The sequence below is a fragment of the Aphis gossypii genome, chromosome X, assembly GCF_020184175.1.
Source record: "Aphis gossypii isolate Hap1 chromosome X, ASM2018417v2, whole genome shotgun sequence".
NCBI classification, from domain to species: domain Eukaryota; kingdom Metazoa; phylum Arthropoda; class Insecta; order Hemiptera; family Aphididae; genus Aphis; species Aphis gossypii.
This window is the reverse complement of record NC_065533.1, coordinates 56,034,966-56,049,434: the sequence shown is the minus strand read 5'-3', so window position 1 is coordinate 56,049,434 and position 14,469 is coordinate 56,034,966. Positions and strand designations below refer to the sequence as shown.

General features: G+C 26.6%; 1 protein-coding gene and 1 long non-coding RNA gene across 2 annotated transcripts; both read left to right on the top strand.

Moving 5' to 3' along the window:
* The first annotated feature begins 4,771 nt into the window (after positions 1-4,771).
* Positions 4,772-8,788, top strand: LOC126551620 (uncharacterized). The gene is made up of 2 exons (XM_050205525.1): positions 4,772-5,128; positions 7,350-8,788. The coding sequence occupies exon 2, from the start codon at positions 7,572-7,574 to the stop codon at positions 8,292-8,294; it is 723 nt and encodes a 240-aa protein (XP_050061482.1). The 5' UTR covers positions 4,772-5,128; positions 7,350-7,571; the 3' UTR covers positions 8,295-8,788.
* A 1,940-nt stretch (positions 8,789-10,728) lies between these two features.
* LOC114125291 (uncharacterized) lies at positions 10,729-13,443 on the top strand. The gene is made up of 3 exons (XR_003592510.2): positions 10,729-11,111; positions 11,207-11,420; positions 12,341-13,443. It is a non-coding gene; the product is annotated as an uncharacterized LOC114125291 (long non-coding RNA).
* The last annotated feature ends 1,026 nt before the right edge of the window (positions 13,444-14,469 follow it).

The following is a 14,469-nucleotide window of genomic DNA, read 5'->3' as shown; positions in this document are numbered from 1 at the left end:
CTAGATATTGTGTGCGGTTGCGCTGTCTGCCCAAATGTCCAATACTCCAATAGGGACTATTGGACTATGCAATGACTATGTATTTCCAAATTATGTTGCCGATATTAAATTATTGTTACGTAAGAAGGCTGTGGTTTGTGTAATTGTGTTCATACTTTGGAGTATCGGACAGACACAGTGGAGGTGGATGCCTCCATAGAGTTACATTATTTTTACGTATTAATATTTTACCAATTCTTCCGTACGAAAAAGAATAGACACTAAAATACTGAATAACAATGAATACTATTATATAACTATTGTCTGTATTGACTATATTAATATATTAGCTTTATAATGTTTATATCAATAATATATTATATAGAATGATGAATCACTCGTCAGTCGCCAATTAATAATCCCGTATCTATTTCTTAATTATAATAGTGATAATAATAGGTAGTACTGACAACTGATATTATTAAACAGGCCATCAATTCTCAATTCGACAACGATTTTATTTTCGATAAATTAAATCCGTCATTCAAGCTATGCCTCGTTAATTAGTTTTACTTTTTGTTATAGATGGTATAATAGTTTGTAGATTATATTATATTATCATAAAAATAAATAAATAAAAACTTTTCGGTATAACAGCGTCTAGATGAATTTATTCATATTAAATGTCTATAATTTTGAACTGTTACAATTTTATTAAAAATAAAATTAAAACAGATTGAGATTTTTATACGGATTACGGATAGGTAGGTATAATGATTCGTAATTAAATAGGTTGTACGTTTATATAAGTACAACTTGCGAGTAATACATTTAAGTATATTGTATATTATACCTACATTGCCACATTGGTATGATCATACATAGGTACAAACATAATTGAAAAACTGTTGATAAAAATATAGGTACAAATTCAGTCATAAAAATTTGAAATTTAACGTCTGATATCTGAATCCTCATAACATTTTGTAATTTTCACAATTAAAAATAAAAATAAATATCGAAAATAGACAGATACAAATTAGTAAGAACTATTTTGTATTATAAAGTTCAAAGTGGATAGTACAAATTACAAATATTGGTTTTGCGTAAATACTCTAGTACCTATATCGGTATTTTTTTTTTACTAGAAATGATTACCAACACACAAAAAATACATATACATGCATATATTTGTAATACTAACACACAGCAATAATCGCTTAGAATCTTTAATGGACATCCACAGATTAATATTCCAATTTCCATATTATATTATACCTATAAACTAATAGATCTTAACATTTTCATTTTATGTATTATATTTGAATTATTAATAATGTAAATTTTGATTTCTTTAATTTTGGAAATTTTAAACTCAGTTATATTCAGCGCATATTAAATTAAATTCATAATTCATTTAATTTAAAAAAATGTATTTCTATATATTTAATTAATAAACATTTTAATAATTCAACAATAGGTAATTGGTTACAATATATAACTTATTGAACGAATGATCATTTAGTTTAATGTAACATTAAATTGATATCATCAAAATATATGATAATATAAAATTATTAATCGTCATTAATTTAATACAAATTAAAAATATATAATATTTGATTAAACGTAAGTATTAAATTCACATTATTTTTAAAATTATTTCAAAATTCACTCATATCTGATAAAACTAATAATCATAATTATAAAACTAATTATACTAATACAGACCTATAGTACGGAAGTACGGAACTATGAATTTACAAATGAGCTAAAATGTTATTGTTTGAAAATATATTGATTACTACTGTAACCTATCTAGTATCTACTTTGCCTATACTATACGCCGGGTAACATTCTATGTTAGTGTTAATAAGTGTAATATTTTATTTTTATACAGGTATTTACACCTTTTTTATTAGTGGCATGTGTCACCTATCTATTTATGCTGATCTGGAGCAGTCATTCTATTTTATGAATATGATATCTATTATAAGACGTATACAAAAATATTGTAATAATTTATTTAAAATTACAGAATTTTTGGTTGCTAAGTTTTTTCAAAGGAATATTATTCCCTATTAATATTTCACAAAAATCACTGGTTACTGCTGAGATTCTCTTTGAGCGTCAAACTTTTACTACGAGGCTGTTATATAAGCACCAAACTACTAGAATTTTGGGAGTATTATTTTTCTTTTCTGTAGAAACTGTTATATAAGTTGCTGTACGTATGTGCGGGACAATTTAAAATTCCTTTGATCATGTAACTTTTTTCTCACATATCTGACAGTAAATTACTATTCCGTCAATACTAAAAGTGCTTGGATATTTATATATCCAAATATGAATGCGTGCATTTTTAATAGAAGGTATTTTATATAATAAATTTATATATTTAAGTCTTAAAGTGTTCTCTAAGTGGAGTACATACATGAAAAATACGAATTATTTTGTTACATAGAAAAGCGTGCATGTTATTAAACAATATTTTAACAAAAACTCGATACCTTTATAAAGATTATATTATTATACAACGGTAGCTGTAGAAACTCGTCCGGTCAATTATATAACTATAAAATGACGTTTTAAAAGTCTAGGTATGTAGTTATTAATTGAATTATGTATTATAATGTCCCCAAATAAAATAAATATAATTCTAATGTATATGTATTTATATATTTATATAATATATGTATATGTATTTTATATAGATAAAAATATTACAACAGCAAAACTTACACCAAATAATTCATTAAACGTAAAGTAATATTAATATTATTAAGAGAAATGCTATGGCTAATATTATATACTAAAATTATAAGTTATAACGTATAAATAAATGATACATAGAGTTATCGACCAAAAATGACTACTTACTTATCTCTTTAATAATTCAGTTTTGTAGTTTAATTTTACTTTTGGAATGTTTAAATATAGTTTAAAACTAATTTTCCACATTTTAATGATTTTTCGTAATTTCTTTTGAAGATACATAAAAAGTTAAAGTTAAATCAAAACTTAATTTTTTTTAATTTCATTAAATTTAAATATTTTATTTTGAATCATTTAAAAAAAATATATTATCAAGAAAATTATTATTTTGAAAAATTAAAAACTGAATACATAAATATTTTGTTTAAACTTTAAAAAAATAACAATTGAAACTTAAAAGTATACTTTTCAGTTTTCAGTTATAATTTTCTTACTTACATGCTGTAAAAATCCGAATTTAAATACGCCGATTTCCCACAAATATATTAAAGATGCGATACGAGAAATTTGGAACTTACTGTAGTATAAAAAAAGTGAATGCACAACACGTTCTCAAACACTGCAATAAGTCCATTTGTATCACCTGATATATCTATATTTATTTTAAAGGTTATAAGCAATGCAATTTGTCTTTGTACTTTTTCTAAGAGACTCACCACTTTTGTTCTTTATTGGCAAGGTTAGTCTGACAGAAGTGGTTTCAAATTAGAATTTTCACAGAATAAAACGCAACCAAAAATAAATAGTGCTATAGTATAACATGTAGTCATAATAGAGTTCTATTCCGCTGAAGTAAAACTCTATATAGTTAATACTTGATATGGTTGACTGCTTTATTATCAGGTTTTAAATTAAAAGCATAAAACAAAATTCAGTGATTTTGCATAGCATTGTTTTATTATCTAAATATTAATTTTAAAAACTAGATATTGGTTAATAAAATTACTCAACATTGTTTTATAATAAAATGAAGGTGTTTAATGTAAATAATCGTTCTAAAAAAATTAAATAAATTAAATATTATTAAACTGAAAAATAATAATAATTACATTATATTTTGAATGAAACTATTAGTAACTCTTGTTATTAGAGAATTTAATTAATATTTAAAATATAAACAATTTGTTTTATACTTATCAATCGATTATAAAGTGTTGATTGACAACATTAAAAAAAAAAAAAATACATTTTTGGTTTTTTATTTCTTAAAAAATACATTTATTGTAATAAAAGAAATATATTGAGAGTATTGAGACCTCTTTAAAAATGCAAAGAATTTTTTTTCGTTTATCAAAAAATGCCGCAAAAATATTCTTCAAACGGAACAAATAATTAAATCTGAAGAATCAGATTAAACAAAAACAACTATTGAAATCACAAAAATGAAATAATCGTTTAAAATAGTGAAATGGCACGGATAAATAAAGAAGAAAAATGTGAACGCGTACATGCATTTGGAATTAAGTCCAGATTTGGCATAAATGTATAATTTATCATTAATGTACTAGCCACTAGGTTCTCATTCTCTCTAGGCGCTTTTGATGTTTTTTTTTGATACTGTACACATTTGATTTTTTAATTCCTTTTCAGCATTAAAATTATCAACTAATATAATAACATCAAATTATAATATTTATCATGAAAAATTTATTTATATTATATTCTAGTATATTTTTAGTTATTGAAAATAAATGTACGTAACAAAAAAATGTTACCTAGGTATATTTAATTTGTCGACCTGCAGTATTTGTTTCAAATCGTTGTCACTCGCATCACTCTTCATACATTTTTATAACACACATTAATAGTAATTTTCTTATTATGCTACCTATTCATTTTTCTCCGATGGTTTAATAATATTATTGTAATTATAATAATTTATGTATTATGTATTTATATAACACAAAATTATTATTATTATTATTCACGTAACTATTATCTATCTTTTCTCTTCCTATATTACTACTATTCGGTAATCGGTAATCGGTATTCCTATTTTATTAGTTTGCCCGTTTCTCGATTGGGGCTCTTGCTATACCAAGCGTAGTTCTGAAAACCGAAAAAAGACTTCGCTGCAGTACAACGGTCGCCGATGCCGATGCCGATGCCGATGCCGACGCCGACGCCGAGTCCCGCCGACGCCGAGTTCCAACCGACGCCGGTATTGTAACGATAATACTGTATTTGAATACTTCTTTGTTTGACATTTATTGTTTACGTGATTTGTCGAATGTATCCCGTTTTTCACCGGGTTTTAAGACTTTTCCCGAATTAATCCGACTCATTTTTTTCGTATTCGCGTAGACGCGTAGTACGCGTCTTTTAAAAACCGTACGCGGATTCTGTTCGTGCTATTGTAACGATTACTTACGAGGTATGTATTTTATACTTATCTAAGGGCCGGGCCACACATAGCGGTTGAACCTCCACAATTTCCGCTGTTGAACCGTCTATCTGTGAACGCGTATCAGGCGGTTGCATTTAAAATCAAAATATTTGTATTTGTTGAATGGTTCAACTGCTATGTGTGGCCCGGCCCTAATTGTACATTTACATTGTGTTGAAGTTTGTTTATACTAAAAAATAGTAGGTAGATACTATGAATGTGTTGCAGACAGGACCGTATTACCGCTTAGGCTGTTTAGGCTATAGCCTAGGGTGGCAAATATTAAAGGGCGGCAAATTTTAACGGTCGAAACTAAATAGAAAATTTTACCTGTGTAAATTAATTTTAGCCTATGGGCGGCAAAACTTTAATCCAGCCCTGGTTACAGGTCATCGTACAGCGGTTGTGTCTGTTTTGATTTGAAGCACATTCGTTTAGGTACCGATGCACAATACTCTTTTTTTGATTCAATACGTTACATCAGTGGTTCTCTATCTTTTAAGCACCGCCACCTAAAATTTCTTCCAAAAATCTATCATGACTCCCTATACTTCTATTATAGACTATTAGTTCTATAGTCTGTACCAGAGGCATTCAAACTGTGCGTAACGGCTCCCAGGAGCGTCGTGGGAGTTGTCGAAGGGAGCCACGTCATATTATTATTATTATTAACGCCCCTAGGGCAAAGAGTGTACATAAATTATACTATAACACAAAAGATTAATATTAATATTACTAGAATTATAGAATTATTACAAGGAATTTAGAATTATGACAAAAAGAATTTAAGTTCAATATTTACAATATAGTTATGCTATTACATTACATATAAATATTATAAATTATGTATCTATCCGTAGCCTAGACATAAACAGCGTAGTTTAAATTCATTTTCAAAATTAAAGTCAAAAGCAACACTATTGCAATTTCTTAGCATACGACTTAAAGGCTCGTTAAAACTGTAAGACTGCGAGTGGAATGGTACATGAAAAATATAATTGAAAACCTATAAATATTTTTACAAAAAACGTTTATTATTATCATTGAGGCACACTGGCTGGGAAACGTTGAATTGTCTACAATAATCATTCGCTAAATATAGCTTTAATTTTTTTCCATAATGTTATAGTTATAGTGATAAATTTAAGTTTTATATTTATAGTACTTTATTACTATAACCAGTTAATATTATTATAGCAATATAGCAGCTAAATTTTTATAATAATAATAGCCCATGTTGTAAGTTTGTAACCATCGACTGTCATCGTTAAATTATCAGTGCTTATGTCGTGTGTGGCAATACTAATCGCGAGTAATAAATAATTAGTATAAATAATAAAATATAAATTACATTCATACAAACATTGATTTTTTTGTCATTTTTAATTTGGGAGCCGTCAATATTTTGTGAAGACTGAAAGGAGCCTTGGGATGAAAAAGTTTGAATACCTACCTCTGGTCTAAACAATTAAAAAAAATAAAACATACATTTCTTACAATCTATTTAATTAAAAAAACTTCTCGCAATCCACAGTTTGAGAAACACTGCATTACATTATATCATTGTATTTTTCATTTCTTTGAGATATGTCTACGATCACAGGTCATGTTTAGGGCACAAGAGTATTTGTATCTCACTGTACTGTATTCGTTTACTTGGATGTATATCATAATACCTAATAGGTATATTAGTTGAATCGGTGATAAATATTGATTAAATACCTACATAATACACACTTTACATTGCTTTGATAAATAAACACAGTGTATTTTGTAGTTGGATTTAATTATTAGATTATTAGATTAATTATTATTAGTATTATGTTATTTGACATAATATCATGACTGATGGCTAGACACTCATTTACCATTTCCTGTAAATATTTTTTTTTTACGGGACAATCATTTACATTCGATAAAAACTGCTAGACTCTCAGACGTGGCAATCGACTTGTTCATATTTATTTAGATATATTTACTTGGCCAACTCAAAGTTTCACCCTCCTGTCCCTAGTATCGTTACAAAATCAATAGTTATTATTTTGCTATGGTATAAAATACTCCTTTAATATTTTCAAACAAGTGTAAATATAAAAAAATAAAAATAGATTTCCTTTTAAAATGTAGTATTTACTTATGATAATAATATATTAATTTTTTAGTTTAATAAATTATAAAAATTATAAATATTTTTTTCTTTTGTTGACAGATTGGCTGATTATCATTACATTTTTATAAGCAAATTGAAACTGATCTTTTTTAACATTTGAATGAAGAATATATATATATATTTATATATGAAAAAATGAAGATTTTTATATGAAAAATATCAAAAAAGAACATTTTTTTCAATTTTTACCACTAAAGGTATTCACACAATTTTTTGCTTAACAGACATTTTATCAATAGATAATTTATCTATTTTTTAAGTATGGTTTACAAAGCCAAAAACGGAATCAAAAAAAACAAAAACAAAATTCAACATGAAATACCTCAGAATCGTATTAAAAAAATACGTGGAAAATATAACAAACAAAACAAAAAATCTAAGTGTCAAACACCTGTAAATAGTAATTCTTGCGTTTCTCAGAAGTCTATGACACCTGACAATGCTGGAACAAGTACAGATACCTCCAATAACGAAGATAAGTTTTTAAACGTGTTAAATGATAATCGCACAATTTCTATTACCACCAACGATGATATCAATTCTATGGATATTGCAAATAATGATACTTTAACCTCAGCCTACATTGATTTGAATGGAAATTCAGGTAATAATAATTATACAGTTTGTTGCGAAGATTGTATGCATCAAGAAGATGACATAGTCAGAAAAATAATGGAATGTGTACCAAAGGAATTTTATGTAAGTGCTACAAATAATGGATCGCCTTATGAAAACTACCTTTCAAAAGATTCATGGAAACCCGATGAAAATCATATGAAAGCATTAGATGAATCATGTGAAATTGAACAGCCATTTTTTTGCGAATTTTGTAATAAAATTTGTGAAGAATATGATCATTACCAATTAAACCGATGGTGTGCAAAAGATCAAGATTTAAAATGTTATGTTTGTAAAGAAGAATATTTTGTCAAAAAACGACTACAACTTCACGAAAGTGAACATGTGAGATTACTTATTTGTTAACTATCTGTACATTAAAAAAATTAAAATGTATTGTATATAATAAAGTCAGTCTACTAACCATTGCTGCTGTGGACTTGTTTGCTGTTAGTAGAAAAAAACAAATTGTGCAAATAAAATAATTTTACGTCCAAAGAAGCAATGGATAGATTGAATAATAAAGCAGGACTTAGAGAAACTAGGGATACCGGATTGGGAAGAAAAAGTACAAAATCGAGAGGAGTAGAAAAAAATGACGGTGGCGGCAGAGGCTCTTGAAGAGTTGTGATGCCTGTGAAGAAGAAGAAGAAAATAAAATAATTTTGGTGTAAATAAAATACATTTTTTTTTTTTTTTATTGCTTATAAGATATATACAATTAGGATTTAGATAAGAATTAGATTTTGTTCATTTAGGAACAATAAGAATATAAGATAATAGTAAGTTATTTGTGTGAACAATTCGATGAGAGGAGTCACCCTGTGGTAACATTACTCGTTTCCTATTTTTATTTATTTTTTTAAATATATAATATAATCATCAGGGCTAGAATTTTATAGCATTTGCTAATTTTTATTAGATTCAGATAAAAATAACAGAGTAAGCTATAAATTTGTTTTGTGCACCAAAGACTCCAATTATGTAATTTTATTTTGCTATTTTCAAACCCAAGTAGTATTACCTAGTATTTAAAAAAAAAAGTTTGTAATATAATTAATGATGTATCATTTTTTTTTTTTTTAGATAATCAATTTAAAAACAAAAAATTTTAATTTATTAATTTATAAGTATGAAAGTTTTTTAATTTGTGAACAAAATAAATTTTCATTTATACTATTTATTGTGTTTTTAGGGCATATTATAGCACTTATTTTAAGATTTTAAAGGGCAGTAGACCTTATGTCTTACGCCTATATTTAGTATAATTTTATACATTGTGTCATTATATATGGTATAATAATTATTATTATCATTTATAGTCTACAATATAGACTCATATCTATGAATTAAGCTATTATTATTATTTATATTTACTATTTAGTATTTAGTTGTCTATACAAAATAAATGGGAATTATTTCGCCGATAATCAAGAATATTCGATACCAAGTAATAATTAATACCTTCCTTTTTGTGCATACCGATATCGATTCGAGTGATACTTATTGGTATTCATATTTCCCAATTCTCAGATATTACTATATTAGTTGGTTGTTTTTTCTTGAATGTTGAGTGTTGACTTAATGACTTATGACTACAAAGTATTAAAGTTTAAATCATCGAGTTATAGATGTTATAACTGTTAATTTGTCATTCAGCTACAAATAATATAAACATCAATCATTATGAGTGCTAAAAGAAAAGATGGCTCAATATTGAGTTTTTTTTTTCTAAAAAAGTTAAACAATTAGATGATGTTGTCAATGTTGATACATCTGAATTAGATAATCCTTTACCACAAAAAGAGACAGACTAGACAGTAGGGTCACAAAACTTAAGTTGGGTAAGTACCTACACGAATGCAAATTTTAACATATTAATTTTCAGTTATTATTAGTACTTACTTTAATTAAATTGAAGATCAATTTTATTATTAATTAAAAATTAAATGTGAAAGTATAAATACATTTAAAATTTGTACTTTTAAAACTGTATGAATATTGTTTAGTCATTTTATTATTTTGTTTGTAATGTATATATTTTACTACTATATAATTTTTATAATATTTATTCTATTAAGTTAATGTCAAATGTTTTATTTATGATGGCAATGGAGCAATTAATTACAATATTAGGCTGTTGAATACAATACTCGTGACATTAGTTCTTATATTAATAGTACCTTTGACCGATGCTGATAGATGTTAAGTAAGTATTTTGTCAATCGTTAATTTATGTTTAAATTAATAACATACGTGGTTGTAGTTTATTATTACAACTATTACAATTAAAATGTATTCAGATTCTCAAAAATGAGTGGATATCACCAGTTACATTTATCTTTCCAATACTTGATTGTAATGCTAAAAGAGGATTAAAATTTCAACACCATTGGCTGAATATAACTGTATAACTGGCTCGCATATTTAGAGAAGTACTAATGTGATTTTTCCAAATATTGTGTTGCTTATTCAAGAATTGGTGGTCAAAATCTAGATACTCTTGTACTGGAAGCTTTTACTAACTACAAAAAAAGCTACAGAAGTATGTATGTACATTTACAAACAAATTTATTAAAAATGTTTATGATTTTTCAATATAGGTGTTTAAGAAACATGGACATTTGGAATACTATAAAATTGCATTACTTAAATCTGATAACTTTTTAAATGATTATTTAAATAACAGTTTTTCAATTATTAATCGCATTCTTTGCAGGGACGGCTCCTGAGACTTGGTTGAGGGGGAGTCTTTTTTTATATTATTTATATAATATGTATACGTATATATATATTATATACGTAAACTGTCTGTCGACAAATTAATAGTAATTTAACGTGTTACAATGTTATGGCTATTAACTATTGACCAATAGGCAATAATGGTCTGTTCTACAAATTAGTTTACGCCACCGTCACAGCCACATGGTCTAGGGTTCAACGAGGGAGCGATACGTTCCTATATGATACACACCACATATTTTAATATCATTGTGTTTTTTTTCAGGCAATATAAAATTGTTAGATATCTAGTTTAATAATCGGGGTTTAATATTGACAAGGAAAAATATTCAAACATATCAAATAAAATATGTATTAAGAAATTAAACATTTTTTAAAGCCTGGGGGGGGCTAAGGCTCCAGTGCCCCCCCCTTCAAGCCGAGCCTGATTGATAGTGAAAGGTACCTACATCAAAGTAATAAGTATAGTTTTAATTGAATGTCAGTCTATAAATATAAGGCTATATTTAAGCTACATTTTTCAATTTCATTTTTAGAACAAAACAGATTGAAGAAAATTGAAAGCGTTTAATTCCAATCATAGAATGTCTTATATTATGAGGCCAACAGGAAATAGATTTAAGAGGACATAGAGATTATGGTCTTATTTGTTTCAGCAGTATGTATCTCATCAAAAACATATATGTAAAATGAGAGCCAAGTTCAATTTTATAATATATGCCTTAGTTGTTGACTTCAACGACAAAAGAAGTAAGTTTTAAATGGGTACTAAGTCCAACGGTCAGTCTTGAAATTTATTTATAACAACTTAAAATATAATTTCTTCTTATAACTTTGGATAATATATTGAAGTCTAAGGTCTTAAGATCTGATTTGGCAACTTTAAATGTACGAATTATTATTAAGTACATACTAAAACAGTAATGGAAGAGGGAAGATGATTTTCGGAAGAATAAAATAAGAACTCACAGCTTTGGAACTTGCAAAGACTTTAATATAATTCATAGCCAAGTCAGACCTTAGGCTTCAATATATTATCCTAAGTTATAAGAAGAAATTATATTTTAAGTTAATATAAAATATTTTATGTTGTTATAAATAAATTTCAAGACTATTAGACTGCAACAATATGATAAGCCAAGGTTATGATGGTTCTAATAATATGTCAAGACATCTAAAAGGTGTTCAAACTATTATTAAGGACACATACCTACCCTAAAGCATAATATGTGCATTGTGTTGCCAATAGCCTCAATTTAGCTGTATCTAAAGTTAGTAATATCCAGCATATTAGAAATTGCTTGGACATAATAGAAAAAAAAATTGCTTTTTTAATTCGCCTAAACGTCAAAATGTTTTTTTAAATATAATTAATGAAAGTAATATAGACCCAAAAGTAAAAAGCTTAAAGTGGTTATGTGCAACAAAATGGGTTTAGAGGTATAAAGCTATAAATGATTTTATAGAACTTTTTAACTTCGTAGTAGGTAGTGTCATTAGAAGATATTTCTACTTGGAAAGAAACTGCTGCAACAGATGCTTCTATTCTAATTAAAGCACTTAATTCTGAATTTTTGGTATCACTTCAAGTAGTAAATGTATTTAAAGAATCTTTAAACTATTATATTTTATTACATTATTATATGAATTGTGTAATTATATTGTTTTAGAGTCGTCTCAATGGCTTAGCCACTATGGGTGTTTGTTCATCGTGGGGTTGTCAATATAATTACAGACGGAGTACTGGATGAATTGGCAAAAAAAAAAAAAACAGAAAAATAGATTTAATAATATAATTAAAAAAAGGCAATATTAATTTTCATGTTTAAAAATGTAGATTTTTATAGTGTTTGTTAAAAAATTAGTTAGGTACATCCCTCCCCATGACAAAATTATTTGATCGCTAATGGTCTATTGTATTTACAATTTGTTATTACATTTAATTTAATTTAATATATTTAAATAACTCCCTACACTACCACAAGCTTGCTTAAAGGTGATACATAAATGTGTTATATTATTTATTGTATACTTTTTTATTATATGAATGATGTATCAGAAGACAGAAATAAACAAACAAAAAAAAGTATTATTAAAAACAATAAAATAGAAATTTAGAATTTAATTTAAATACTCGATTAAATTATGTTATTTCGACTATCATGTTTGAATGTCTGATGTCATTGGTAACATTACAACTCATGACTGCAGTATGTGTTTTACTATTAGATTTCGCTCTACCCATTTTTATCACTTTATATTCTATAGCTATATTTCGATTTTAAGCAATATTACATTTTCATTATAAGTGGACGATGTGAAAGTGATAAGAGTTGATGACAAACATAAATCCTTACAAACAAGTAACATATTATTTAACATTATCATCTCATTATTTGTTTCATAGTATAAAAATAATTAGAAAAAATTAAAATAAAATAAATAAATACTAAAATGTCTCTCATAAATGCGTTAAATGTGTCACTTTTATTCAAACCTCTCCGGAACGTTTCAATGAAATACCTGTAATAGTTATTATATTTATATAGGTAATCTATTATGTTATACCTTGGAAGTTGGATGTAAGTTTGGAGTTATACCACACATACTTTTCACAATTTTTAGTCTATAAGCGCCACGAACTTTCAATCCTTTGGGTACCTATGTGCCTAATCTTTATTACCATTAAGTCACGATAATAAAGAAATAAATTGGGTATAGCAAAGTAATTAAATTAAATAGCAAATATTTTATTACTTTAGTAAAAACAATTCTGATTACACTATGGTGTTTAGAAGGAAATAAAATATAAATAATAATACATACAATTAAAAAAATATATTCAAATTTACTAAGATGTTTGTTTTAATTATACCTTAAGTTCTAATTTAGCCAATTTTGAGTTTACAATAAGTTGATACATCAAAGTTACTTGAAAAATGTATTATTAATCTTAATGTCCCGCAAACAGAATTGAAAAATATTTACTGGATATCTAATGAATGATACAGTGTACCCTGTTTCTTGGGACACGCGGTGTAATGAAAATAAATATACAGTCCAATTTTATTATAATTTAGTATTAGTATTATATTGAAATTTACATTACATGCATTATATTCTATAATTTTTTTATAAACTGGAATTCTGTAAACTCCAATTAATTATAATATATGATCTTACTTTGTACATTATCAACTATATAGGCCGGCTTTGAATAATTCAGTAGGTACTCAGCGCAAGCATTGTTTTGACATCCCTCCCTCTGATCAAATTCTAATTTTAACAACTCTCACATGCCCTTTTGGTACTCAGGTTGGTATAATGTGCGTGTCTATCATATTAAAAGCTAGTCCTGAATTCTAATTATCAATTAAGTAAATTGAAGTTTATGTTTATATTTATACTTCATATTTTAAGCTGCGTTTACATATGAGCACAAATGCGAATGACTAGTGAACCGAGGCGAGCGAGAGCAAAACACGAGCACTGCAGTGCGCAATATGTAAACACTGTAGGCGAGCCGCTCCGGCTCAAATTTGTTCACAGAAATTATTATTTAAATTCAGTTGAAGGGAACTTTTTTTAACCTAGTTGTGTTAGGTTAGGGGTTTGGTTAACCCCAATTAAAATTGTATTTAATAACACAGTGGTTTTCAATCTTTTTAGAATTAAAATTATTGCTTTTACTACTATTATTACTTTATATGTAGCATAAAATGTAAAGGTTTATATGTTATTAAATAACATATTGTTTATTTATAATTATTATAATCATGATCTATATAGAAATATGGAC